This window comes from Rosa rugosa, chromosome 6 (genome assembly GCF_958449725.1).
Source record: "Rosa rugosa chromosome 6, drRosRugo1.1, whole genome shotgun sequence".
Lineage (NCBI taxonomy): Eukaryota > Viridiplantae > Streptophyta > Magnoliopsida > Rosales > Rosaceae > Rosa > Rosa rugosa.
Genome location: NC_084825.1, coordinates 1,415,275 through 1,441,013, shown reverse-complemented (window position 1 = coordinate 1,441,013; position 25,739 = coordinate 1,415,275). Strand labels below are relative to the sequence as shown.

The 25,739-nt window shown below is 39.4% G+C and overlaps 3 protein-coding genes, 1 long non-coding RNA gene and 1 pseudogene across 4 annotated transcripts in view; 2 read left to right on the top strand and 3 right to left on the bottom strand.

The window, feature by feature from the left end:
* Positions 1 to 2,003: 2,003 nt before the first annotated feature.
* Positions 2,004 to 5,115, top strand: LOC133718813 (receptor-like protein EIX2). Its single transcript, XM_062145696.1, has one exon. It carries the CDS (start codon positions 2,078 to 2,080, stop codon positions 4,967 to 4,969), a length of 2,892 nt encoding a protein of 963 aa, XP_062001680.1. The 5' UTR covers positions 2,004 to 2,077; the 3' UTR covers positions 4,970 to 5,115.
* A 252-nt stretch (positions 5,116 to 5,367) lies between these two features.
* Positions 5,368 to 14,749, bottom strand: LOC133714497 (allantoate deiminase 2-like; annotated as a pseudogene).
* A 428-nt stretch (positions 14,750 to 15,177) lies between these two features.
* LOC133718819 (uncharacterized) lies at positions 15,178 to 16,208 on the top strand. The gene has a single exon (XM_062145701.1). It carries the CDS (start codon positions 15,193 to 15,195, stop codon positions 16,090 to 16,092), a length of 900 nt encoding a protein of 299 aa, XP_062001685.1. The 5' UTR covers positions 15,178 to 15,192; the 3' UTR covers positions 16,093 to 16,208.
* A 328-nt stretch (positions 16,209 to 16,536) lies between these two features.
* LOC133718817 (putative disease resistance protein At3g14460) overlaps positions 16,537 to 25,739 on the bottom strand; it is a 34,669-nt gene continuing 25,466 nt past the window's right edge. Inside the window, 1 exon segment of the mRNA XM_062145699.1 lies at positions 16,537 to 17,195. The gene's annotated coding sequence lies outside the window, so the exon portion shown is untranslated.
* On the bottom strand, positions 17,250 to 19,408 carry LOC133717955 (uncharacterized). The gene is made up of 3 exons (XR_009850043.1): positions 17,827 to 19,408; positions 17,667 to 17,729; positions 17,250 to 17,556 (listed from the first exon to the last, which is right to left on the bottom strand). It is a non-coding gene; the product is annotated as an uncharacterized LOC133717955 (long non-coding RNA).

Here is a 25,739-nt window from a genome sequence, read left to right as displayed (position 1 = left end):
CACAAATATACAACAAATTATATACTACACATAATAATAGCAATAATATATCATGCGTAAAATAAAATATAAATAATAGCATAATATAAAGACATGCGTAGGAATAATTATATAAGAGTAAATAAAATTCACAAAACATGCTCACAATTGCATAATAAAAACATAAGCAATAAAATATAAAGCATGCTTAAACATAATTATAAATCATGCTTAAATATAATCATATAAAACATAAATAATAAGGCATGCTCAAAAATCCTAATTAAATATACCATAGTATGAAATTAAATAAATAAAAGAAAACATACTTGATTTTGAGTAAATAAAACGATCCTAGCGCACGCGCGTGTTGATGCAGGCGTGCGTAACGATGTTTTTGGCTTGTGAAAAAAAACTGGGCCGCTTCCTTTTTTTTTCAACAGTGGGCCAGAGTTTTTTTATTTTTTTTTTTATTTTCGTCCCTTCTCTTTTTTTTTCTTTGGACCGGCTATTACTTTGGGCCGGATCGCATCTTTTTGTTTTTGATTTTGATTTTTTTCTTTTCTTTTTCTCTCTCTGTTTTTTCTTTTTCTTTCTGGGTATACTGCGCAGGGGACCACGCTGGTGAGTTGGGCAGCGTAGGGATCTGCGGCCGGTGGCAGGGACTGGGTTGAGATCAGTGGGTCTCAAGGGCGGCGCCGGTGATCTGGACGGTGAAGGGTGATCCGCGACTGTGCGAGCAGTTGCGCGGGGTTGTGGCTTGCAGGTTTGCAGGTACGGTGGCGGCGTGGGGCTGCTGCAGGCGGGTTGCTGCAGACCGGTGGCTGCTGCGCGTGGATTGTTGCTGCAAGGCACTAGGGACTGCCACAGACGCGCGGGGGCAGGAGGCTGCGGTGGGCTGGGATCCAGTGGCCTGGGTGTGCAGGCTGAGATCGGTGAGGTGGGCACGGGGATGCTGCAGGGATCACCGGATCGGTGCTGGGATGGGCTGTTGGGCGCGGGTCTGCAGCTCTACGTGGGCTGTGGTAAAAGCGCGCTGGAGGCCGGTGGGCTAGGTTAGGCTACGCCGGTCTATGTGATGTGCAGGCGGAGGTGAAGCGCGGCCTGGTGTGCTGCAAGGTAGATGGAGGCCGGACGAGGCCGGTCTGGACTGCAGAGGGGAGGAGGCCGGTCTATGTTGGGAGATTTTTTTTTTGTTTTTTTGTTTTTTTTTTTTTTGGGTGGCGGCAGAAAAGAAAAAGTTTTAGTTTTTCTTTTAGGGTTTTTTTTTCTTGGCTATTTGCTCTGAGCGTGCTGATAACGTGTTAAAGTAAAATGCCAATTGGAATTGGTCTACTCATTTCATTTCATAGTCCCTTTATATAGGGATAGAATTACAACGGAAATATCGATTACATTAATGATACTAAATGCTGATTGATCCGTAATTGTGCTGATTGATGGTAATCACTGATTCCTTGATTCCCTCTTCGTTAGTTGCTTTGATGAAGGCACACAATATGTTTTTCCTTTAACATCCTTGAAGTTTTCGTTAATTTTGGTCCATAACCCTTTACCTATATTTTCTAGCCTTTTTAATCTTCCCTAAACCTCCAAAACCCGCGGCAGAGCGCGGGCACTAATTGCTAGTTAATATATAAGCAGCCACGCGGAGTGATACAACTATGTCTATGACTAATGTTCCAAGTTGCTACTAGAGAATACTCCCAGAAACGACCTAGGCGGACAGCGGAGAAGGGAGACTCTTCAAAGTCTTTACTGATTGGATTAGTTTCTAATCTAAAACGCATCTCCATCACTCACTCATCCATCATCACTTAAAAGTTTCCTAAACTTGTAAATTGGGCGGAGAATGGAGACTCTTCAAAGTCTTTACTGATTGGATTTCTAATCTAAAACGCACCTCCATCACTCACTCATCCATCATCACTTAAAAGTTTCCTAAACTTGTAAATTGGGTTGATGTTGCATGACGACTTGGAATATTCTGGACAAATAAACCTAACCACGCGGTTCAACCTTAGACTTGCTATAAATTCAACTTGTGCTCAGCATCCTATGCATCTGCAACGTACACCAAGTTAAAGGCCTGAAAATAATGGATATCTATGTTTACTTTAACCCTATCTCTCGCCTCATTCTTCACTTCTTGCTCTTGTTATTTTTGGCATCTTCGTGCCTAAACAATAGCAGTGTCGTGGTGGAATCATGCATGGAGGAAGAGAGGCGAGCACTTCTCAGCTTTAAACAAGATCTCAGTGATCCTTTTGGTAAGCTTTCTTCTTGGGCTGGTCACGAATGCTGCCAATGGACAGGGATTTCATGCAACAACCGCACTGGTCATGTTGCAACGGTTGACCTCCGTAATACATATCCATACACCCCTGGTGATGATCAGTGGAACACCACGGAGTATGAAGAATCTTGTTTGGGGGGTAAGTTAATTAATCCTTCTTTGCTTGGCTTGAAACATTTGAGTTACTTAGACTTGAGCTCGAATGATTTTCAAGGGATTCACATTCCCAAGTTTATTGGGGAGCTTACAAGTCTGAGATATCTCAATTTTTCAAGTATCCGGTACTATTTGAATTCAGTAGTTGCGGGAGAGATTCCTTCTTCTCTTGGTAACCTCTCAAACTTGAACTATCTTGACCTCAGTTCTAGTTATTATCTTTCTTCCAAAAACTTGAATTGGCTTTCTCATCTCTCTTCCCTAAAATACCTCAATCTTAGAGGTGTGATCCTTAGCAGCACAGGAGTTAGTTGGCTACATGAGGTTAACATGCTTCCTTCACTCTTAGAGTTGCATTTGTCTGGTTGCCTAACTGGTGGAAACCAGCTTCCACTCTCCATCCCTACAATTAACTTCACATCACTTTTGGTCCTTGATATGTCATGGAATAGTATTAATTTTTCATATCCTAAATGGATGTTTAATCTTACTAGCCTTACAAAAGTTGATCTGAGTAGGAATTCTGTCAGTGGCCCCTTTCTTGATGAATTTGTAAGACTCAAATCTCTAGAACACCTTGACTTACAGAGTGTAGGACTCAAAGGTCAATTTCCCAAATTTAGTGGAAATTTGTGCAGGCTCAAGTCATTAAGTCTTGCACGGAATCAAATTGATGGGGGGATTGAAGAGTTTTTGAGTGGTTTCTCAAATTGTTCAATTAATAGAATGGAGTCACTAGATTTGCAAGAGTGTGGGCTGGTAGGCAAATTGCCTAGTTCGTTGGGAATGCTGAGAAGCCTGCAGCATCTCTATCTCAGCTCCAACTCTTTTTGGGGATCCATTCCAGAATTTATTATCAGCAATTTATCATCATCCCTGAAGACACTTGATCTCAGGAATAATATTTTCAACGGTTCCATTCCTCAAAGTTTGGGAAAACTTTCTCAGCTAGTGAGCCTTGATCTATCTTATAATTCATGGGAAGGCAATTTAACCGAAGCCCATTTCATAAATCTCACAAAATTAGAGTCTTTTGCAGTTAGCACAGCCCAACCTGTGCCCATCATTTTCAATTTGATTGATTATGAATGGATTCCTCCTTTCAAGCTCCAACAAATTGAAATGCACAACTGCCGAGTAGGCCCCGGCTTCCCTGTATGGCTTCAATCTCAAACTGAGCTCGTGTCGGTCTCACTTAAGAATGCTGGACTCTCGGGTGAAATACCAGAGGAATGGCTCTTTAAGATATCTTCCCAGATCCAATGGTTGGATTTATCTTCCAATCAAATAAGCGGAAAGCTTCCGTTCCGATTCAACTCTTTTCCGAATCTGCTTTACATAGTTTTGAGCCATAATCAATTTGATGGCACTATTCCATCATCTATTTGTAGCATTCAATCTCTATTTGACCTTGCTTTGAATAACAATCAGTTATCCGGAGAATTCCCTAAAGAATGGAGTTTGTGGAGCAGCATAGAAATTGTGGATGTCTCAAACAACAATATGTCTGGTAATATTCCAAGCTCAATGGGCATTCCAAGTTCTCTTTTTATACTAAAGACAGACAACAATCAATTTAGCGAAGAAATTCCTTCTGCCTTGCAAAATTGCTCATCTTTGGAGAGACTTTATCTTGGAGGCAACAAATTTACTGGAAGCATACCTTCTTGGATAGGATCAAAAGTATCCAACAAATTCACAGTGCTGCAATTGCAATCAAACTCTTTAAGTGGACATATTCCTCATCATTTGTGCAGTCTTCCTTTCCTTAAGATCCTAGACCTTAGTCACAATAGATTTTCAGGGACTATTCCCAACTGTTTGAATAAATTGACTTCTTTAATCGATAGTAGTTATGGGCGCTGGTTCTACTATGGTGATTTTGAGGTAACAACTGTGACTGTAAAAGGAAGAGCAAGTGAATACTTACAGAAAAATGCGAGGCTTCTAACCATTATTGATTTTTCTCATAATGATTTAGAAGGTGAAATTCCTGAAGAAATCAGCAGTCTCGTTCGATTAGCTACATTAAACTTGTCCATTAATCAATTAAGTGGAAATATCCCCTCAAGAATTGGAAACTTGCACTTGCTTGAAACACTTGACCTCTCCCAGAACCAGCTTTCAGGACAGATTCCACAAAGTCTCGCTTCTCTGACCTTCTTATCTCACTTGAACTTGTCTTGCAACAAGTTGACCGGAAGAATTCCTTCGGGCAACCAACTTCAGACGCTCGATGATTCATCTATTTATAAGGGCAATCCTTCACTCTGTGGATTTCCTCTTTCAAATTGCACAGAAGATGGAGGCAACATGCATGAGCCTCAGCATGAGCCTTATGAAGCTGATGATGAAAAGCTTGGTTTATATACCAGCGCGGTGCTTGGCTTTATCATAGGCTTTTGGAGTGTTTGTGGCACATTGATATTGAAGAAGTCATGGAGGTATGCTTATTTTCAATTTTTTGACCACATCAAAGAGAAAGTAGCACTAGCAATTGCATTGAAAGTAGCTCGTTTGAAAGCCGCAAGGCAGTGATCGGAAACAAAACAAAAAGAAAGCAGTAGTTATATAATATGCTTTCTGATTTTTATCTATTCTATCTATGCAGTAATGTACGATGTACATTTCCTGATGAACCTTGTTGTTTGATTAGATGTTGCTGTTGTTATTTTGGTAATAGCAGCAATCAATGCTTTTCTTTTTTCACTTGTATGGTCAGTCTGAGTGTCCGTATTATCAAGTTTGGCTTTTGTTTTTGGTAGAAAGTTGTGAAATTTCCTTGAAGAGGTAAGGTTCTATGTCCCCCTCTTGGTTTGTAAATTTTTCTGTTTCATATGAATAAAATGGGGGGATTGGGGGGAGCGGGGGTCGCACTTCCAATGGCTAGACCTCCAGTACTAGTAAATAAAGAATAGAAAATGTCACAGTACTAGTAAAATGAGAAACATTATGCAGGGGCTTCACATTGCAGAGTAAATATGATCCCTTAATTTTAGGTTTGTACTTGACAAAAGAATTGTCACATACAAGACCCATCATTCGTCACATACTAGATTATTGAGATTTCTCCTATATATACAGTAATGTCGAAAAAAATGTTCCAATCTAGAGCTGAGTCTCTATGAATGCCAGGATTGCCAAACCAGATGCCCAAACATCATCATCCAATACATGTTCTTCAGGGAAGTGACTTATGCCTCCTCGACAGCGGACAAAAAGCATACCCACCTGTTCATATTTTTGGAGACCAGAATTATACACCACAGGAAATAACAAAAACAGTAACATATGGTTCATGATTCATCTTGCAAATTAAAGATAACAAACCTTAGTTAAATGAGACAGAGCCATTGCATCATGTCCTGCTCCACTCATTAATACGGGTACTTCATCCTGAACAGAACCTGTCATTCTCTTGAGCCCAAGATAAGCTGCTGACTTCAGCTTCGAAGTCAGCTCAGAATCGCAAATGACTGCATTTGCATCATGCTGAAAAGGTTCAAAGAATGTAAGGTTACTGTCTTACTTGTTAAGCTACCTGCAAATGATTGACTAGGACATGCAAAGTTCCACACCTTACGATCAATTGTGCACGAAACTGAACGCCTATCACATATTTGATACAATCGGTTAGATAATTCACATACAACAGCTTCACGTCCCATGTCATCAATTGCACGTAAATCTACTGTGAATGTTACCTGAAATCAATAAGATCATTTTCATTACCCGATTTAGCATTTAATATCAAATTTAGCAATGTCAAGAGATAAACTTCTTGCCTGTCCTGGAATAACATTACTTGCACTTGGCCAAGTCGATATCTCACCAACGGTACAAACGAGTAAGTTGAAAGTGATTCTAATGAGTAACTTTTGCATTGACCATCAAAAGACAGAAAATCTTGAGGATGCTTACATAGGCTTTCTAACAATACAATGGCTTCCGCAGCAGCAGCCATAGGGTCATGACGCATGGACCTTGGAACTGTTCCAGCATGCCCCTGGGAACCTCTCATTGTAACCTACAATGTTTATGTATATTGGACGGCTCAGCCGAAATAAAAGTATAATATAATGCCATTGTAGTTTACTACTTTATACATCAACATCTGTATGATGAAATACAATCTATAATAGGAGCTTTTGTATTCAACTTCTTGGTTCTCTCATGAAATTATACAGAAATTTTCCCTTATGAGACGTGTAGTTTCTCATAACGATGTTGTTCCACTTTTTCCAGGACCTAAAAATCAATATTAGTCCCTTTTTGAATCCTCATGAGTTCTAGACATATATGTGTAGTTGCATAGTCCAATTCTCAACTACGGAAATTTTTCTTGTTTGTATGATTAAATGAAACACAATTTAGACATGCACCTATGAAAAGCTGAAACACTTTTGATACCTTTAGTCTTGTCTGTCCAGCTATGCCTTTAACAACTCCTAGAGGAAAACCAACCCATTCCAGTACAGGCCCTTGTTCAATGTGAATCTACAACATGAAACAATCAGCAGAGTTTGCAGTCAGAGCACTAGAAGAACCTATAACATGCATCCATTTTATTGCTGTTTCCACAGAGAATATTCTAATACAGGTTATCAACATAACCAGCGTAGGGCATTATACCTTAACATAACCCCAAACTGACTTTGGGTCATATCTGAGCTGCTGCAAGTGCTCCTCTGTAACTTCAATGGAGTTTTTCTTAAGAGCATCTTGAATTGTCACACCACTGAACAAGGACTATAATCATAAATTAATTGATAAAGAATAGTGTTACAAATAGATATAAATTAGGATTTATTCGAGGAAACCTTTTATCAGTTATTTGCAGTGCTGAAACTGGTAAAATTCCAGCTATAGCAGCACTTCCTATGAATGTAGATTGAAACCTTACTCCTTCTTCATCACTAAATGCTATTACCTACAGATGTTGAGCAAAAGCAACATGATATTAGTAGTTAGAATTCTAGCAGAGCCACCAAACAGTAATTTCTGCATACAGTGGAAGAGATTTAGTGAAATGTTTCTTGTGAAGTAGTCAATGATACTTTTCAATGAGCCAATGATATGTGTCACACCCCAAACCCGGGGTATGACTTAAGGGGTTCTCAAGCAAGAGAAATTCAGAAAAAGACCAAATATGACACAACTTAATATGTAACCTTTAGGCAGGAACAGTTTGGCTTTGAGGGTTTACGAAAAATTCATTGTGTGCAGAAATGACTTGAAATTTTCCAGAATGAAAGCTGACATAACAAGGTATAACATACTAAAATTTCAAGCTAATCAGAGTTCGAGAAGTAAGGAAAATTCATAGGGATGATACTCCACAAAGCACGGGTCTAAAGCAAAGGAACAACACCACACCAGAAACAAAGGAACAACAACTATAATATGCTGCCAAAGCTGCACTTTAATATTCAATATATCGATGAGCCCTAAGGGCTTACAATTACTAGGTTAAATAGAACCAACGTTCTACTTGAAGGGAAACTAATGAAAGCAAAAGATATCCAAAGATACTACTCTATCTAAGCAATTAAAGACAAAATCTGCTATGAATCAAAACAATAAAATAAAAGATATCTTCCACTACTTTCTAACATAATCATTAAGATAAGGTGGGATTTTAACACTTCTCTTAGGCCTGCACGTTGCATCAGTAGATGCTCCTACATCAGACTCCTGGGGTTGGAAAGGACTCGACCTCGAGTCAGAACTAGCAGTTGTGTTCTCACCATGGTAAACTTGCAAATCAGCCACATTGAATGTTGGTGAAACTCCAATATCACCTGGAAGGTCTAGTACATAGGCATTTTTACCAGCTCGCTTCAACACCTTGTAAGGACCTCCACCTCGATCATGCAATTTGCCATACTTCCCACGGGGAAACCTTTCCTTACTAAGATTAACCCAAACTAAGTCTCCCACTTGAAACTCGACATGTCGACGGTGCTTATCGGCAGCTTCTTTGTATTTCTTATTGTTCTCTGCTAGTTGCTTACGAACCTGCTCATGTGTCCTTTGTATAAACTCAACCATATCCTTTGCATCCCCACTGAATCGATCATTAATTGGTAAAGGGACCAAGTCCAAGGGGCTGCTGGGGTTTTGACCATATACTGCCTCAAATGGGCTCATGCCAATACTTCGGTGCTGGGAGCTATTATATGCAAACTCTGCCTGTGGTAATGACTCACTCCAGCTTGCTTTACTACCTCCTACTAGTGCTCTCAACAAGTTTCCCAAGGTCCTATTCACCACCTCTGTTTGCCCGTCAGTTTGGGGGTGATAAGCACTACTAAACTGGAGTTTTGTACCCAACTTCCGCCATAATGTGCGCCAAAAGTGCCCAACAAACTTAGTATCTCTGTCTGAAGTAATGGTGCTAGGAATACCATGCAATCTTACGATCTCCCGAAAATAAATATGAGCAATATGACTAGCATCCATTGTCTTCTTGCAAGGCACAAAATGCGCCATTTTTGAGAAACGATCCACCACCACCAAAATTGAATCATATCCCTGCTGTGTTCTTGGTAAGCCCAGAATGAAATCCATACTCACATCTACCCATGGAGCTTAAGGTTCAGGCAAGGGTGTGTAAAGCCCTGTGTTTTGACTACGGCTTTTAGCCAAATGACAAACTCTACAACGTTGAACATACCTTAACACCTCTTTTGACAACTTAGGCCAATAGAATTTTTCACTAACCAGGGCTAGAGTTTTATCTCGTCCAAAATGGCCTCCTAAACCACCACCATGCTGTTCCTCGATGATCCAAAGCCGCAAGGAGCAATCAGGAATGCATAGACGGCTTCCCTTGAACAAGTACCCCTCCTTGACTTGAAAATCATGTGTAGGATTTGATGCTAAACACTCTGCCCATATACTCCCGAAATCAGGATCTTCCTTATATAGCTCCTTTAATTGCTCAAACCCAACTACTTGAACTCCCATGATGGATAGCAAGGCCTCCTTGCGACTAAGTGCATCTGCTACTTTATTTTGAACCCCAGATTTATGTTTGATCACAAAGTCATACTCCTGGAGCTCTTCTACCCACTGTGCATGCCTTCGGTTTAGCTTATGTTGGCCGTTAATAAACTTCAATGCTTCATGGTCAGAGTAAAGAACAAACTCTTTGTAGATTAAATATTGTCGCCACTGCCGAAGAGCCTGCATAATTGCATAAAATTCAACATCATAAGTGGAGTACCGTCGCCTTGTCTCGTTGAGTTTTTCACTGAAGAATGCTATCGGCTTCCCTTCTTGACTTAGAACTGCCAAGGACGTCCCAACAACAAGTGACAGGCATCCATTGGAGCCACATCACACCACTGCACATCCTGATACTTGTTGCCAATAGAAAATGCCACTAAACATCGCTGGTTGACAACCACATCATTCCCTTTTTTTGAACCACGAGAGCTTATAAGATTCTGGCTTTCGCTCTGTCTTCAAGTTAAGTTTATCAACCATCTCTTGTGACACTATATTTTCACAACTTCCCCCATCAATAATAACATGACATACCTTCCCATTAGCAGTGCATTTAGTATGAAAGATGTTGTGCCTCAACCAATTGGGACTGTCTTCTACTTTTGCTGTATTCATCACTCTTTGGATCACCAATGACTCACCATGGTCACTCCAGGTGATTTCTTCATCAGCTTCTTCATTGTAGTCATCATACACAGGTGGTCCATTCATTTGATCACTTGTCTCGCCAAATTCTTCTACTAAGCTGACAATTCTTCGATTAGGACATTCAGATGCAATATGTCCTAGTCCAGAGCATTTAAAACACTTGACATTCTTCCTACCTCCATCCTTAATAGCGCGGCTCTCTTGGGATAGATGTTTCTGTACTTCTGCTGGCTTTCCAGGCTCTACACCTGCTGTCATCTTTGTGGCCCCAAACCTTTTTTGCTCTAAATCATCTCCACCAGGACGCTTATAGCGTGGCCTTTGCTGTTTCTCTATCTGAATCGCCAACTTATACACATCATTGTAGGACCAATATGGATGCAGCACCAGAACATCATGTATTTCTTTCCTTAACCCTCCGAGGTATCTTGCAATAGTCTGCTCTTCAGTTTCAGTCACAGCACATCTCATGGTTAAGAGATCAAACTCTTCTGTAAAGTCATCAACAGATCGTAGACCTTGCTTCAAGCCATGCAATTTTAGAAAGTTATCTTGAATATAATTGTCTGGTAAGTATTTCTCCCTCATTGCTTTCTTCATCTTTTCCCAGGACTTGATCTTTGGTTTTCCCAAGCGTTCGCGCCGACCTTTCAGCTGTTCCCACCATGCAGAGGCATTTTTTATCAGTTTGATTGCAACCATCTTCACCTTGTCTTCATCAGAGACTACTTTATAGTCAAAGACACGCTCCATAGTATTGAGCCAATTGATAAACACATCTGGCTGGATCCTTCCTTCAAATTCTGGCAGGTCCACCTTCATGTCAAAAGGTTTGTTGCCATGTCCCTCTTCACCCGGCTCACCCAACGGAGCACGGCGGTGAAAGGGGTTTTCCTCCCGCTCCCCGTCGAAACGCCCTCTGTTATGGCCTTGAGTTTCGATGCGAGCCATTCGATCCGTAAGCTGTTGAAGCACCCTTTTAATTTCCTCCATGTCGTTGTTGTCATTGTCATGACCCTCCACTCGGAATCCTCCCCAACCACGCCTGTTGTGAGCCATGGAATCCACCACCTCCAACCGGGCTTTGATACCAACTGATGGGGATGATACTCCACAAAGCACGGGTCTAAAGCAAAGGAACAACACCACACCAGAAACAAAGGAACAACAACTATAATATGCTGCCAAAGCTGCACTTTAATATTCAATATATCGATGAGCCCTAAGGGCTTACAATTACTAGGTTAAATAGAACCAACGTTCTACTTGAAGGGAAACTAATGAAAGCAAAAGATATCCAAAGATACTACTCTATCTAAGCAATTAAAGACAAAATTTGCTATGAATCAAAACAATAAAATAAAAGATATCTTCCACTACTTTCTAACATAATCATTAAGATAAGGTGGGATTTTAACACTTCTCTTAGGCCTGCACGTTGCATCAGTAGATGCTCCTGCATCAAAAATGATGGATGCAAATAGACTGAACTGTCAGGTTTCAGAAGAACATAGCAGCAGCAAAGGCAACTTAGAAAATTCACCAAAAATTCACTGAGTGTCCAAAAGACAAGAAAATTTCCAGATCAATTGTTAACTGGCAGAACAGAAACCTACCAAAATTTCACGACATTTAGAGATCAGTAAGTACGGTATCACAGAGCTCGAAGTTAACCGATCAGTAGCTTTCTCAGAAATTCAGCAAAGCTGTTTTTGATCTCAATATGAAGTTTTAAATCTAAAAGTTGGTTTATTTTGGTAAAAATTACTTTGTGAGAAACCTTGAAGGGTATACTTTGATATAGTTGAGTTTCATAAGAGAGCAAACCTTTTAGAGGACTCAAACAACGGAAGGGAAAAAGAAGCTGCAAACTAACGAAATTTCTGAAAACTACACTTGAACTTATAACTTGATAGGCACAACAAAAGACAAGCTTACAAACGTAATGTATAGCTACTGGACACCAAAGATACGTAGGATTACAACAAGGTTACAATGAACATTACAACCCCATTTGGTTGTTCACATCCCAGGTAAGTAGAACCTAAAGCTTCCTCAAGTAGGTACCAGTGATATTAAGTCAAAAGTACGTACAGCAACCTAGCCTTCGCAAGAACTTCTCAAATTATGAACAAAGTTCACCCACAATCTCTCCTAGTCAAGAGGATTCTCCACGTAGCAATTCCACCAAAAATTAGCTTTAGACCAGAAGCTATTTACAAATAGAGTGAGCCACCTGAAAAGGTTTTGAGGAAGACGGGGTGAGCATAAACGATGCCCAGTAGGGGTTTTAAAAATCGTTTTCGAAATCGCATTTGTCTCAAAAATCATTCTATGCCTTCTTGAAACGACTTTAAAAGAAGCTCACTTTCAACATGAAAATATCAACAATTTCTCAAACCACATAAACATCATATAGCTGAAAACTATAAGAGATTGCCACAAGGCATGAAAGAGTTTCTCAGACAATAGCAGAAACTAAAGTTCAATGAAAAACAACTCTCTAACTTTCCAAATAATGAAATACAATTCTCTCATCAATCTCTCTCAATACTCATATTCTTAAATAGTTAATTTATATTGCAACAATGAAATTGAAACGTGAACTGTATTTTCTTCCAATAGTAAGGAAAGGTTAGTTGTTCTGTTAAATATATTTGCTATCATAATGAAGTAAAACCTTTATAGAGAGTCTAACTTTGGTAGGGTAGGATACGTGGTACTCTTTTTCACTCGTGTTTCACCAAGCAGCTAGTTATACAAAGAAGGTGGAGCAAACGGCCGAAGTTGTGAATCTTTTGTTTTACCCTGCACATGCATCTTTTTGAATAGAAGAGAATTCATACATGGATGACATTGAGGGAGAAAATATATCGAGTGCAAGCCTTCAACAATCACTCTAACAGGTACAAGAAATAATGAGTAGCAAACTCGTAAAAAATAACAAATTCATGATGCAATATAAAATTACAATAAACATTACATATGGGGGAATACACAACTTGAAGAATAAGTAGACTTAAACTAAGATGGAATTAAAGCTAACTAAAAGTAAATCATAAATTAAATGTAAAAAAATATGCTCTAAATATATCTAAATAATGAAGTATCAAAAATTACAAATCTATAATTAAAGGGTTATTATCACAAATGGTATCAAAACTTATGATCATTTATCTTATTGATGGTACCTGAGCTTCAATTTTGATTACAACCAGTAGCTAAACTTTTTTATTTCATTTTAAATAGTACATATCACTAACTTTCATTAATCTTTCGTTAAAAAATGACATATGCATAGCACATGACCTGTATTTACGAGTAGTTTGACGAAAATACCCATCTAAATAATTTTGTTTACTAAAAAAATCTTCAATAATATTTTGATCAATTAATATGTTAATAAAAATTAAAGTTCAATTAAAAAAAGAAATTAAACTGTACTAAAATGTATGTCTACCCTCTTATGAAAATAAAATTTAAAACAAGATCTCATCAATAGTTAATTTGTTTTATAGATATAGACAAAACATTTCAAATAAAACTATAAAACATTTTTTTTTGGGCAAACTATAAAACATTTAAAAAGCTTATCAAAACTTTCATTTTTTCCTGTCATTCATATTTTTAATTGAAGTTGAAAGTTTTTCTTTTTAATAGTCTCACTTTTTTATAGCCTCAATACAAGTGAAAATAAGTGATATTACAAAAAAAAAGAAAAAAAATTTAATTTTATAAATTTATCCTTGAAAAATGAGTCACATGCTAGGCACATATCAGTTTTTAAAGGAAGATTAACGGAAGTTAGTGATAGGTATCATTTAAAATGAAATCGAAAAGTTCAAGTACTGGTGTGATCAAAATTGAAGTTCAGGTACCATCGATAAAATAGAGGATAAATTCAGGTACCATTTATGATAATACCTAAAATTTTATAAGCTAAAGCAAGCCATCAACATTGTATTCTGTATATATATATAGTTTGCTAAGCTAACAACTCTAATAGCACATGCTATTTTTGCACAAATGAACGTATGTTTCTTCTCATTAGTTCATGACGAGAGAGGACAGATCTGTATGAGTATCAAACTATATGTATCATAAATTTGATGGCTAAGAGAAAAAAAAGATGAAAAGATTACAAAAATCATTATAAAAAGCAAAGAATGAAAGACGGGAATAGAAGAGCAAAGAGAGGCTAAACCTCAGAGGCTCAGACAAGGAGTGAAGGAGAGCAGTTCAATTTCTCCTTATAGCAACGAAGTAATCTAGTGTATCCATTTTGTTTTAGCTCATGGAATGGACTAACCTTTTGGAGGAAGGCAGAAAGAAAGCAACAAAATCTAATATCATGGCGTATTAGTTTTGAAGTTGTCATCCATAGAAAAACTGAATACAATGCATACCCCGAGGCAAGTTGTTCACAACACACAGCTGCAAGTTTCTTGGACTTGAACACAACATTGGCATATTATTTATAGATTCAGGAATTTGGCGAGAGACTAAGAGTTTCAATGATAAAAGGGTGCCAAAACAATGGAAATGCGAGTGGGAGATTGGAGCAGCATTCACCCCTTGTCTCTGCAACAAGAAGCTGATTGCGGCCAAAAGAAAATAAGGGGTTGTCTGAGTATCTGTAGCATCTTCCAATCGTAACATTGTTACTCTTTAATTAACACTGAAAAGATGGAAGTGTTCTACTATTTTTTGCAGTTAATGAAAATCATTGAACTAATTTTGAGGGACCTCATTTAGCAGACAAGTACTATCCCAAGCTCCCAACTACCCATTTACAATAATATATACTAAAAAGAAAATACTATTTGATCAGGGTGAAACTGAAACAAGTTAACTATCCATAAAATGATACAAGATTGTAAATGACCTGATACAGGAAAACCCAGAAATGACAATAGGATGAACTTTTGAAATGTGAATGTAAGAATCACGGAAAGAAAGTATGTATGAATTGAGAGAGAAAGAGGCGGTCATACCTTCTTGTTACAGATGTTAGCTTTCTTGCCAGCTTCTTCTGTTTCAACTTGTGTATCAAAACGTTCTTTTGGTGTCACCCATCTCTCTCAATTTTTGCTTCTTCAAAAATGGCTGCCGCCTTGATCTCTCGCAGATTCAGACCCTTTCACTGTTCTTCATCATTCTCCTCCACATACTTCATCGCCCATAAGCTCCAAAACCCTACTCCTAAACCATTCACTCACCTGTCCAATTCCACTTTCTCACAAACACCCTCAAACCCTTTCACATCTACTTCAAACCCCAACTCCATTTTCAAAGACTACAAAAGAACAGCACCAAATCCAAAACCCTTCAATGAAAAATCCACTAAAGCCTTAGCCTTTGATCCATCTTTGTCTTCTTCGATGCACCAAAGGGTTCTTGATCCAAAACCCAATAATTTCAATCTTGGTTTTACCGAATTGAACACTCCCAGATTTAAATGGCCGTCGGGTAATAGACCCAGATTTCTTTCAACCTCCGGTTCATCAGAACCTGAGAAACCCCAAAACCCAAGTCAGTACCCAAGTCAAAACCCAAATTTCAAGCACCAAGAAATCGAAGGACCGACTGTGGAGCGAGACCTCTCTGATTTGGGCAATGAGACCCGAACAGTCCTTGAAGTGATGGCCAAGAACATGTATAGTTTGAGCAGGACTGTGGCTGTTCTGGGTTTGGTTCAGCTCGGCCTGGGAGCTTACATTTCATACATGACTCGGTCTTCGCCAATACCTGAAGTATCAATTCAGAGCTTTTTGGCATTCGGGTTTCCCTTCTCTTTGGCGTTCATGTTGAGGCAGTCTCTGAAGCCAATCTACTTCTTTAAGAAGATGGAGGAGCAAGGTAGGCTGCAGATTCTGACTCTTGCTCTTCAGGTTGCTAAGAATTTGAATGTTTTCTTCATTCGGGTTCGTGGGGTTTCTGTCTTGTGTATTGCTGGTTTGTCAGCTGGAGTTTTGTTCCAACTTGCTTACAAGTTGACTTGATTTTTGTATGAGATTGTTTTCATCACTTGTGATAGGATTATTATGAATCTATAAATCATATGGAGATTGACATTGCATATTGTCTAGATGCTTTTGGCTACTTGGCATTTCAATTTTGATGTTTCTTCACTTTGCTAACAAATTTGGGACTCTAATGCCTTTGGAACTGGCAAAGCTATGGTGATTACTTTACTAGGTGAAGCCTCACATATTTGGACTGTCTTATTAAAATTCTTCTAAGAACTGTTTAGGCAGAGTACCGCAAAACATAGTCCAAAAGGAATGCACAAAACACAGTTGAGAAGTGGATTGAATATATATGAGAACATTGCAGAGCTGTTCCAGAACATATTTGAGATCAAGTTCTATCCTTCACAAAAGAAGGCAATACAATGAGCAAGAACAAAACGAAATGCAAGTAACTAACGATTATAACCCAAGAACTCAAGAAGTACGTCCGTCTTTATATAATAAATGATGGAATGTTTTGATTCTTCAGTTAAAAGCATCACTTTAGATAAGTCCAGAAAAGTAAAATAAAAAAGACAGTAAAAAAACATATGGTGTTTATAATTTTAGTAATGAAAAACATATAACATTATGTTTATCATCCATATATACATCGGTCTCTCCTCCCCCTGGTTTTGTGAAACCGCAGAAGACTACCCAAAATATCTTAGTTGCAATCATTGATCCACTATTTCCTTCAGCACTACCAAGCCAAGATAACAATAAGAAATTCCAGAGTTCAAAAAAGCAAATTGTATTTGATGAACTAGCAGCTTATGACCGATAACAGTTGGACCAGCATTTTTGGTACTTCCCCAAAAATTCCGTCCTAGCTCTATACGCATGTGAAGGTAGAATCTATGTCAAACGCTAGTATGCAGGCTGCTTTCTAGAGACTCAACGTTGCCCACTTCTTAAGTAAATAGCTTTCAAGTTGTACACAGAAATTCCTGCACAATCAAGGAGATGCCAGTATTTTCTGAATTGATCATCTTGAACAGCAACTCAATATATTCCACGGCAGTTTCGCCATCAGAAGGCTCCATTAGAAAGACAATTCTCTAACTTCCATGCTGCTTTACTCCTTCAAGGGTCTACAATGAAAAGCTAAATACATCAGAACATTTTCAAACTAACTTCAACGATATCAAGTCATACGCTGTTGAAACACTATACTCTGGATCTAAGTAGATGATGCGGGAGAAAGTTCTAATTTTGTAGCAAAAATGCAAACAACAATGAGAGATAGGAAAGAACTTATCCTCACTTGCCCTATACATATCTTCTGTTTTTTTTCTTTTGGAGTCTGAGTCCTGATCGACTGCTGAGTCTCCTGAATCCTGACCCTTTATAACCCACATTCGGGTAGAAACAAATCAAATATTGACCTCCAAGCTGTTGTCGTTGTAAAACACTGCCCTAGTTTGCAGAACTCATGAAGGTAAAAAGGTTTTACTGCATTCATCAAAAATAAATTAATATAAAGTTTTACTAATGTAAATGCATTTGACCTGATGGAACAGCTGTCACAATTCACAACATACAAAGAAGTTCAGCAAATGTACCTGATTAATATTGATTTCTGCAGCTACAATGGCAATGAAGTGCACCAAGCTCCGAAAACATGTCTGAAAATGGAGAAGATATAGTATCTATCAGGTAATATATAATAGCAAGGAACTTTCTTGTGTCGAATAATCTTGATTTCTCTAGAATTAGAATTACCTGCTGGAAGGGAATAGTACAATTTCAGATTCCAACTGTTTTCTCTTGTATCAGTTGTAATCACAGAGCTTGAATTCTCTTGTCTCCCAACCATATGTAAGGAATGTGGGCTATGGAGCGCCAATACTGACCTTTACCTGGTTTGCATCTCACTTCTAGCAGTGGACAGTGACGGATACTAAGTTGTGTCAGTGAAAGAAGCCTGCCCTCATCTGGAATGGACAGTAGCTTGGGGCAACTCCAGATATAGTCTTTTAAGAGATGTGAGGGACTGAAACCCTTTGCTGGGTAGATACTTGAGATCCGGAAAGTCTTCGATTATGAGCTTAATGAGAGATTTGGGAAGCACCATCTCTTTCTTGGGTGGAAAGGAAACCAGTTCCGGATCTTCACCATTGATCCACAACTCTCTAAGAGATGTGAGTCTGTGCAAGCCGCATTCGAAGAGTGGTTTACAACTCTTGAGATTCAGAACTTTAAGAGACTGAAGGTTAGGAGGCAACCCTTCTTCTAGGAAGGAAGTGAAACCTTCATAATAGGGGATCCTTAATATCTCAAGAGAGTTGAGGTTGTGCATGCCTTTGGGTAAGGCCTCCAATTTCTCACAACTGGTGATCTCAAACTCTCTCAAGTTGGAAGGACTTCTTGGGAACCCTCCTGTCGGGAAGGAAACAAGACTTCTACAACCGTAAATACTCAACTACTTCTGAAGATTGGAGAGGTAGTAAATACCTTCTGGTAAATATTGGAGATTAGAGCAATACCAGATGTGAATGTACTCGAGAGAAATGTTATCATGTAATGCATCAGCTATTGACTCCAGTTGTCTGCAAGTATGTATCTGGAGGTGTTTAAGCGCCCTGGGTAGCTTGACTCTGGATGATAGAGATATCAAAGATGGACAGTTCCATATGCTCAAATACTCGAGAGAGGACTCCTCATCCTGAATCAAACAAGGAGAAGAAGATGAAGAACCCCCTATCGCCTCCTCATCCTCCACCAATTTTGGCATCTATTTATCTCTATTCTCCTTAGACTTGGCGGTATCTGATATCTTGCAAAATAAGTAAGAGAATCGCAACCTCGAATCTTTATATCTTTAAGAGAAGGTGGCAAACTAGCCAATGAAAAAGAAACTAGGCTTGGCCACTTATCAATGTGAAGCTCTTGTAGTAAGCTGAGGTGATGCAATTGAACAAGATGTGAGTTACCTTCAATACTCAAATGACGAAGTGACATAAGGTTTTGCAGAAATCCATCCTCATTCTGCAATGAACATGTCAGCTCCTCACAGCCAGTTATCTCCAAATCTAATAACTGAAAGTCAACCACACTTCTGTATACAACCCCTTTGCAATAGCGGATGCATAATACGGAAAGTTCTTTATAGTGGGCAATTGAAACCACCAGTTGGTCACATTCACGAACCACAAGCTCTACCACACCCTCCAGTTTGGGGCATGCATAAACGGAAAGCTTTTCCAGGCAAGGAAAATCTATAGTTCCCTGATGTCGTTCAAGAGGAAAATCTATTTTGTAATGTATGAATCATAGATATTTCATTATTATCGTTACGTATAAGGTACCTGCAAGCAATAAATAAATCGAGTGTAGGATGCCAACATTTTACCCTTATTATTCTCTTTTCTCTCTGTTTCAGAAAGAGTGAGCTCATTTCTATATGATCCCCTCAATTCTATATGATCCCCTCAATTCTTTTCCTAAATTACTAAGATGTTCCTATCTAGTCATCTAGAGCTGAATCTCCATGAATGTTAGGATTTCCAAACCGCCGCCTCGACTCTGTTCAAATTTTTGGAGACCCTGAATTATACAAAAAAGACGAACAATAAGATGGATTTCAATATTCAGCTTGCAAGCAGTAAGGATAACAAATCTTAAAAATGAACCGAGCGTGAATTGCTGAATCAAATTGGTAGTGCGTTCGACTCTTGGAAGCCGCGGTTTGGTTTTAGTTTAAATTGGAAGTTTCTAATCGACAAAAATACTTACTGGATGAATTTCAAAATCCGACAAATGTGGGGCCACTCTTTCGCCAATTATCTAAACTAGCCCAAACACTCAACTATGTTTTCCCACAATTTGCTCTATTAAAAAAAAACACAATTTGCTCTCCAATGTCCAATGTATAAAAAGAAAAAAAGACACAGTTTCAACTGCATAATGAAAATATTTCTTTCACACTAGCGCTGCCAGACCAGTCCCGGCCAACTTGCGCCCAGATCCGGCCACCGCCAACACCATCTTGGCCTTTCTACCACCGTCGCAGAGCGCTGGAAATCTGCAGCACCACAACCTGACTCGGGTGCATCCCCGCTCGACTCCAACACCGGCGTCTCCATTCACCTCGACCTGACCCCCGACGTGGTCAATCGAAGCCGGCCCACGACGCAGAGCCTGAGAGCAGCGAAAGCTGCAACCGCCGACGACATGATTCGACAGCCCACGTCGAGAAACACCACCCTCAACCGAGAATCTCCTCAGCCGGAGTCTTTGAGAAACTTGATCGCGATCCCAGCGCCGGTGCAGAAGTGACCACAGTCTCTCCACACCCGGGCCGCCGCCATCTTGCTCCTGCATGGTCTGGAGAGCACGAGACTCCCCGCCGTCATCACGAAATCGGAATTTCGCCCTACCGGGTCGCTCCGCAAGTTTCGGAGGCCCTCTCTCCATCTAGAGATCTTATTCTCCTTGAGCTCTATGCTTTGAAGTGTAAGGTTATTACTTGGGGGCTTGTTTCCGGTCTATGGCTGGCTTCTTGTAATATTTACTTCAATGATCAATGAAAAGGTGTTCACGTTTCTTTTTTTTTTTTTTTTAAAAGGTATATATATATAGCAAGGATTTGAAGAGGACGTCCGCGAAGAAGGAAAAATGCGGACAAACACGTGTCAGCCAGTCAATCAACTTCATTTCCATGTGGGTTCCACCCACATCTCCTCCTCTGTCTCTAACTCTAATCTAGTTTTCTAAGACTGAATCTTGCTCCTAATCTCGATCCTTCTCTGTCTCTCCAATCTCCAAATCCAGAAACAAAAACATATTGAATAGAAAGTGTAAATCTTGAAATGGGCAGGGCCTCAGTAATATACATCACCATAGCACTTTTTAGTGTTGCTACTCATCTCCCATTCCCCAAAGAAACCCGCCACCGCCACCGCCACAAGCTCCGCTCTAACTTTACTCTTTCCTTCCCTCCACCATTCTCACAATCCCATCCCCTTTGACCCTCTCATCCTCTCTAATCATCATCGTTGCCAGCGAAAACACCATGCCCAACAAAATCTTCTGGGTATCTTTTCAAAAATTGTGTCGCTGCATACCCCAATCCTCGACGCTGTTCCATTCAAAATTTACACCATACAACATTCAATTAACAAAATCCGTAATCAAAGCCAGAATATTAACCTACTTATAATCCCATTAGCCATTATAACAAAGTGGTCAGGTACCCAGGTTAATTCTCCGACCCGTTTCGACAAGGTGACGGAATCAACGCGCGCCAGTGTTGGATGTAGGTGAGGTGGCGGGGATGTGGCTTCGGTGCGCTTGAGAAGAGTCGGATGTGCCATTGATCAAGATTGGTGGCTTCTGAGAATCAAAATGGCGTGATTTGTTTTTCCTCTTTCAAATGGTCAGAGTGATGAAAAAGATATACCAGATTCTCAAATGGTCTGAAACTTCTAGGTTTCCTTGATTGTGAATTTGTGATTCAATCCAAAAGAAAAAAGAAATCACGATAAAAGTTTTACATCAATATTAATAGACAATTGTTCAATTTCTGTGGATGGAAGAAGTCTGATGTCTAATGGCTGAGTTTCTTCGAAGATGATTAATTAGTGGGTGGGGGGACCGCATATCAGTTTTGCAAGTAAAACAACGAATGGTTGACACGTTGTTCCGTCCGCATTTTCCCCTCTTCACGAACGTCCTTCTGAAGTATTCAAACCCTGTACGTAAAGTATTCAACATGGCCTAGTAGACTTTGCTTCCATATAGAAGAACACTAAAAAGAGGACCCTGGATAGACAAAGACGGAGTGATTCCTCTGTATATATACATGCCAATCTTATTCAGGTAATAAGTACACACTTGGACTCAACTGTAAACATGTAAAATGGGTTGATTCCACAATGATTTTAGTTTTATGGCTGTAAGAGCATCTTTAGCAATGCTAGCTATTTTCGAGCTAAATTTTAGCCAAAATAGATAAAATGACTTTTTAGCTAGCCACTTTAGAAATACGCATGTATCAGTGCTCTCTATTTTAGCTAATTTTGAATTTTAAATGAAGATTAAATAGTTTAAATGTATTAATAAATTACATAAAATAACTCAAACTGAATGTTTTAAATTATAGAGAGCCTCATGTCGGTCTCTATATTAAGGAGGGAGATAGCTAGAAGTTATGTTGTAGAGCCACTTAGGAGTCTGGTGTAGTTACTAAAATAGATAGAAAACTAAACAAGCTCTCTAAAATAGCTAAATAGTCAAAGAAGAGAGTGAGCTAGAGATGCTCTAAAAGACGAGCTTGAATTAACAATGAGAAGATAATTATGGAAGTCTACAATGATAAGTAGTGGGAAAAAAAATGGTACAAATTTACTATGTAAGTACAAAAGTTTGTACGTTTTATGTGTTGGCATTCCCATACAAAAGCAAGTGAAGCACCTTATCCCATTTCATCCTTAGAAGCTGGAAAAAGAAGCCTACAAAGTTCATCAAAACTGGTCTCGGAGAATTTCAGGTAATTGCATCTCATGCATAAGCACGGGATTGCAACATGTCCCGAGTCAGTACGAGTCAGTCCTAGTCAACCCTACGTTTTTGGGAGCCTGATTTTGGAAAGTATCTTTTGGTTTTTAGATGTTATATTATATAAAGATATTTTCTGACTGTAAAAATCGTGCAATCGTTTTAGGATTTGGGTATTTTAATTGGATATCTTTTTATTGAAAGACATTTCCTATTAGGAGTCCAATTAGGGTAAATCTTGACAATTGAGGATTTGTTTTCTCCTCAATATATTCAGAAGAAAAGAGCATTCATGTTTGGGGACTTAGACGCAAGAATTCATGTTCTGCTTGTTTGCTTAGAAAAAGCCGCATAGGTACTTTGAAACACTTGTTCCATGCAAAAGTGTCTCATTCATTATTCATATACATGCATTGATTCTCTCGAGATCAGTAGAGAAGATTGGTGTTGTAAGAAGAGCGATATTTGCAGATCGTTCAAGTGAAGAAGAATGTCAAGATTCAAGGCAAGCACCTCTTTAGTGAGTCTAGAGATTGTAGTCTCGTAGAGAGTTATATGTGTTTGTAAAGAACCATATCCTTCACTATTATTGGATTGATTTTATTTGGGTTCTCAAAAGTAAGAGGTCCGCAGTGTTTTTAATCTCAAAGTTGAGGTTTTCACTGCGTAGCTAAAATTGTGCTTTGACTGCTTTCTGTGTGAATTTTTGATTTCTGCCCAGTAAGGATTGCAACGTGTCTATCAATCCTTGATTTTCAGAAAACACGTTCTGTTGTTGTATTTTCATACTATATGCTATTTATCCACGCACTGTTTATCGGCTTAGTAACAGTGTCGGCTCGAGCTGAGCCGGTTGTTTGGCTCCAATTTTGCTGCAGCTGGTCAACAGTCTCTTTTCTGCGCGGGCGTGCCAGCACCGTTCGGGTGCGGTCGTCGGGGGTGTCCCTTGACCTGACTTCTTTCAAGCAATTGTGGACGAGGAGAGCACCAACCTCGTCATGGGGATTCTTTCTGCCTCGTGGTGAGGACTTTTGCTGAGCTTCTTGAAAATCACAATCGATACTCGATGTTGTAGATCGAGCAGAGCGAGAACCACCGGGAAGTGAGGAGAACTTGCTAAAGCGTGACTTTAGCTTGGCTGGGTTGCTAGGGCGTTACCCTTGCTTGGCTGGTTCTGTAACCGTTGTGGTCGCGGCACTACCGTCGGCTCCCGAGGAGACTAGGACCGAAGCACGTTGACAGAGGGTTTGGTGGCACTGAAAGTCGGCTTCTGAGAAGACTAGGACTAGGAGTGAGATCACCGCTAAGAGAAAGAGAAGGAGAGGGAGAGGAGTTGCTCTTAGAGAGGTTTGCTCTAGAGAGAACTTAGATCATCTTAGAGATGTTGTTGTTGTGTTGTGAATGTGTGATTTAGAATGAGAAGAGAAGGTGTTTATATAGGGAAGAAAAAGAAGAGTGAAATGATGAGTGGAAGAAAAATAATGAAAGTGGAATATGAAAGTGATTTGTAAAATATGGAAAAGATAGAGAAATGATGAAATGAAAGCAAGGCATGAAGGTGCAACAACATGGAAGTGATGATGATCTATTAAAGAGATTGTCTTGAAAAATATATCCAAGGAAAAGAAGAAAAGCATCTAGCTTTCTTCATGTGGGTAGGAAACATGAACATGTGAATATTGAGCTGGTTTTAGGTCAGTTTCTGCCCCTTTATTCCTTCAATTATTTCTCCAACAAGACTTCATTATATTCCTTCGACTTCTTCATATGAAATGTTCCACTATGAGTTTAGATCACCCTGGTAAAATTTCAGATTTTTATTCCATGTGGTTGGGCCGAAAATGCTGCTGGACCTCTTACAGGTCCAGTTTTCCAGTTTTGCTTCTGTAGAAAATTGGGCTGATTGTTTGAAGGCCTTCCACTCAACAAAAGTTCTTGCACTCTTCGTAAGAAATGATCCTTGGGCTGTCTTGAATGGATCTGGAAAGTTTCAGCACATTTCGATTTCATTTGGTTAGTCTGCCACCCCTCCTTCCTTGTCTAGCTCGGTTTTTTCCTAGCCGAAGTAGGAAAATATGCTAAAGTTGACTTGTCATACTTCCATAGTAGGCTTTATTTAGCCTCTAAATATATATTTCGAGCTTGTAGACAATATATAGCTTGAGCCACTGACATTGGCTCAATTTCTCCAAGACACGCCTTGTCAGGCCAAAATGTTCATTTTAGGTCCAAACATTGCCCCCCAGACCTCGAAGTCAAAGGTCCTTGTCTTGACTAAAGAGGTCTTGAATCAGCACTCCTCTTATAATGTTGTTGCTCCAAAGCCACTTGTATTGGCTTGACTGTTTCCATATAGGCCTCTAAATAGGCCATAAAGCTTGAATGCCACTATTCAATTGCCTTTGTCATGAACTGACGCTTCCTTTGCCAACTTTATTGCTCCCCATGGATCTGGCAAAACTTGGGCAGGTTGTAGGCAATCAAAACTTTAGCGTGCCCCCCATGCGAAGGAGACTGCTTTTGATCGCGAATGAGGATCCTTCTCTTCCTTGGTGGTAGCTTCGCCATGTGTATAGCAACAAGTATCTGCCTTGTTTGCTGGCTCTCTGTTGATTTTTTCAAATGTAGGTGTTGGAGCCGCTTTCCTGGCTAGATCAAGGCCTATAGTACTTGGCGAAATAAGATGCAAAATAGCAAACTGTTTGCTTTCATTTAATCATTCGCGAGTCTTATGCCAAAGAGGATGATTGGATCATGGCTATCGTCATCATGACGTGTGACCAATTGAAACCACCATATTTTGCTGCAACTTTAGCATCTAAAACCGCATCGGTTTTAATCATGTTTTAAAAAACATCAGGCCACTATGCTGGCCCTGCGGTGATAGGAAAAGGTGGAATATCTTCACTGTCGCCCTAGATGCGATTCTCAAGATGGAATAATGACTCATTAATTATCAACTAGGGCCACTCACTGGCCCAGCTAATAAATTAATCTCCAAACATATTTGAGCTATAAATCAAAGCGTATTGGAGAAGTATTCCTTGCGACCTAGAAATGGCATCCAAGAAACCATTCATTATCGATCAGGCAGATGAAATCACTGAGAAAGCCGCATTCGCCTGGCGAACTAACAT

Excerpts from the sequence above, each read along its gene's own strand:
- LOC133718813 (XM_062145696.1), top strand. The coding sequence starts at position 2,078 with ATGGATATCTATGTTTACTTTAACCCTATCTCTCGCCTCATTCTTCAC.
- LOC133718819 (XM_062145701.1), top strand. The coding sequence starts at position 15,193 with ATGGCTGCCGCCTTGATCTCTCGCAGATTCAGACCCTTTCACTGTTCT.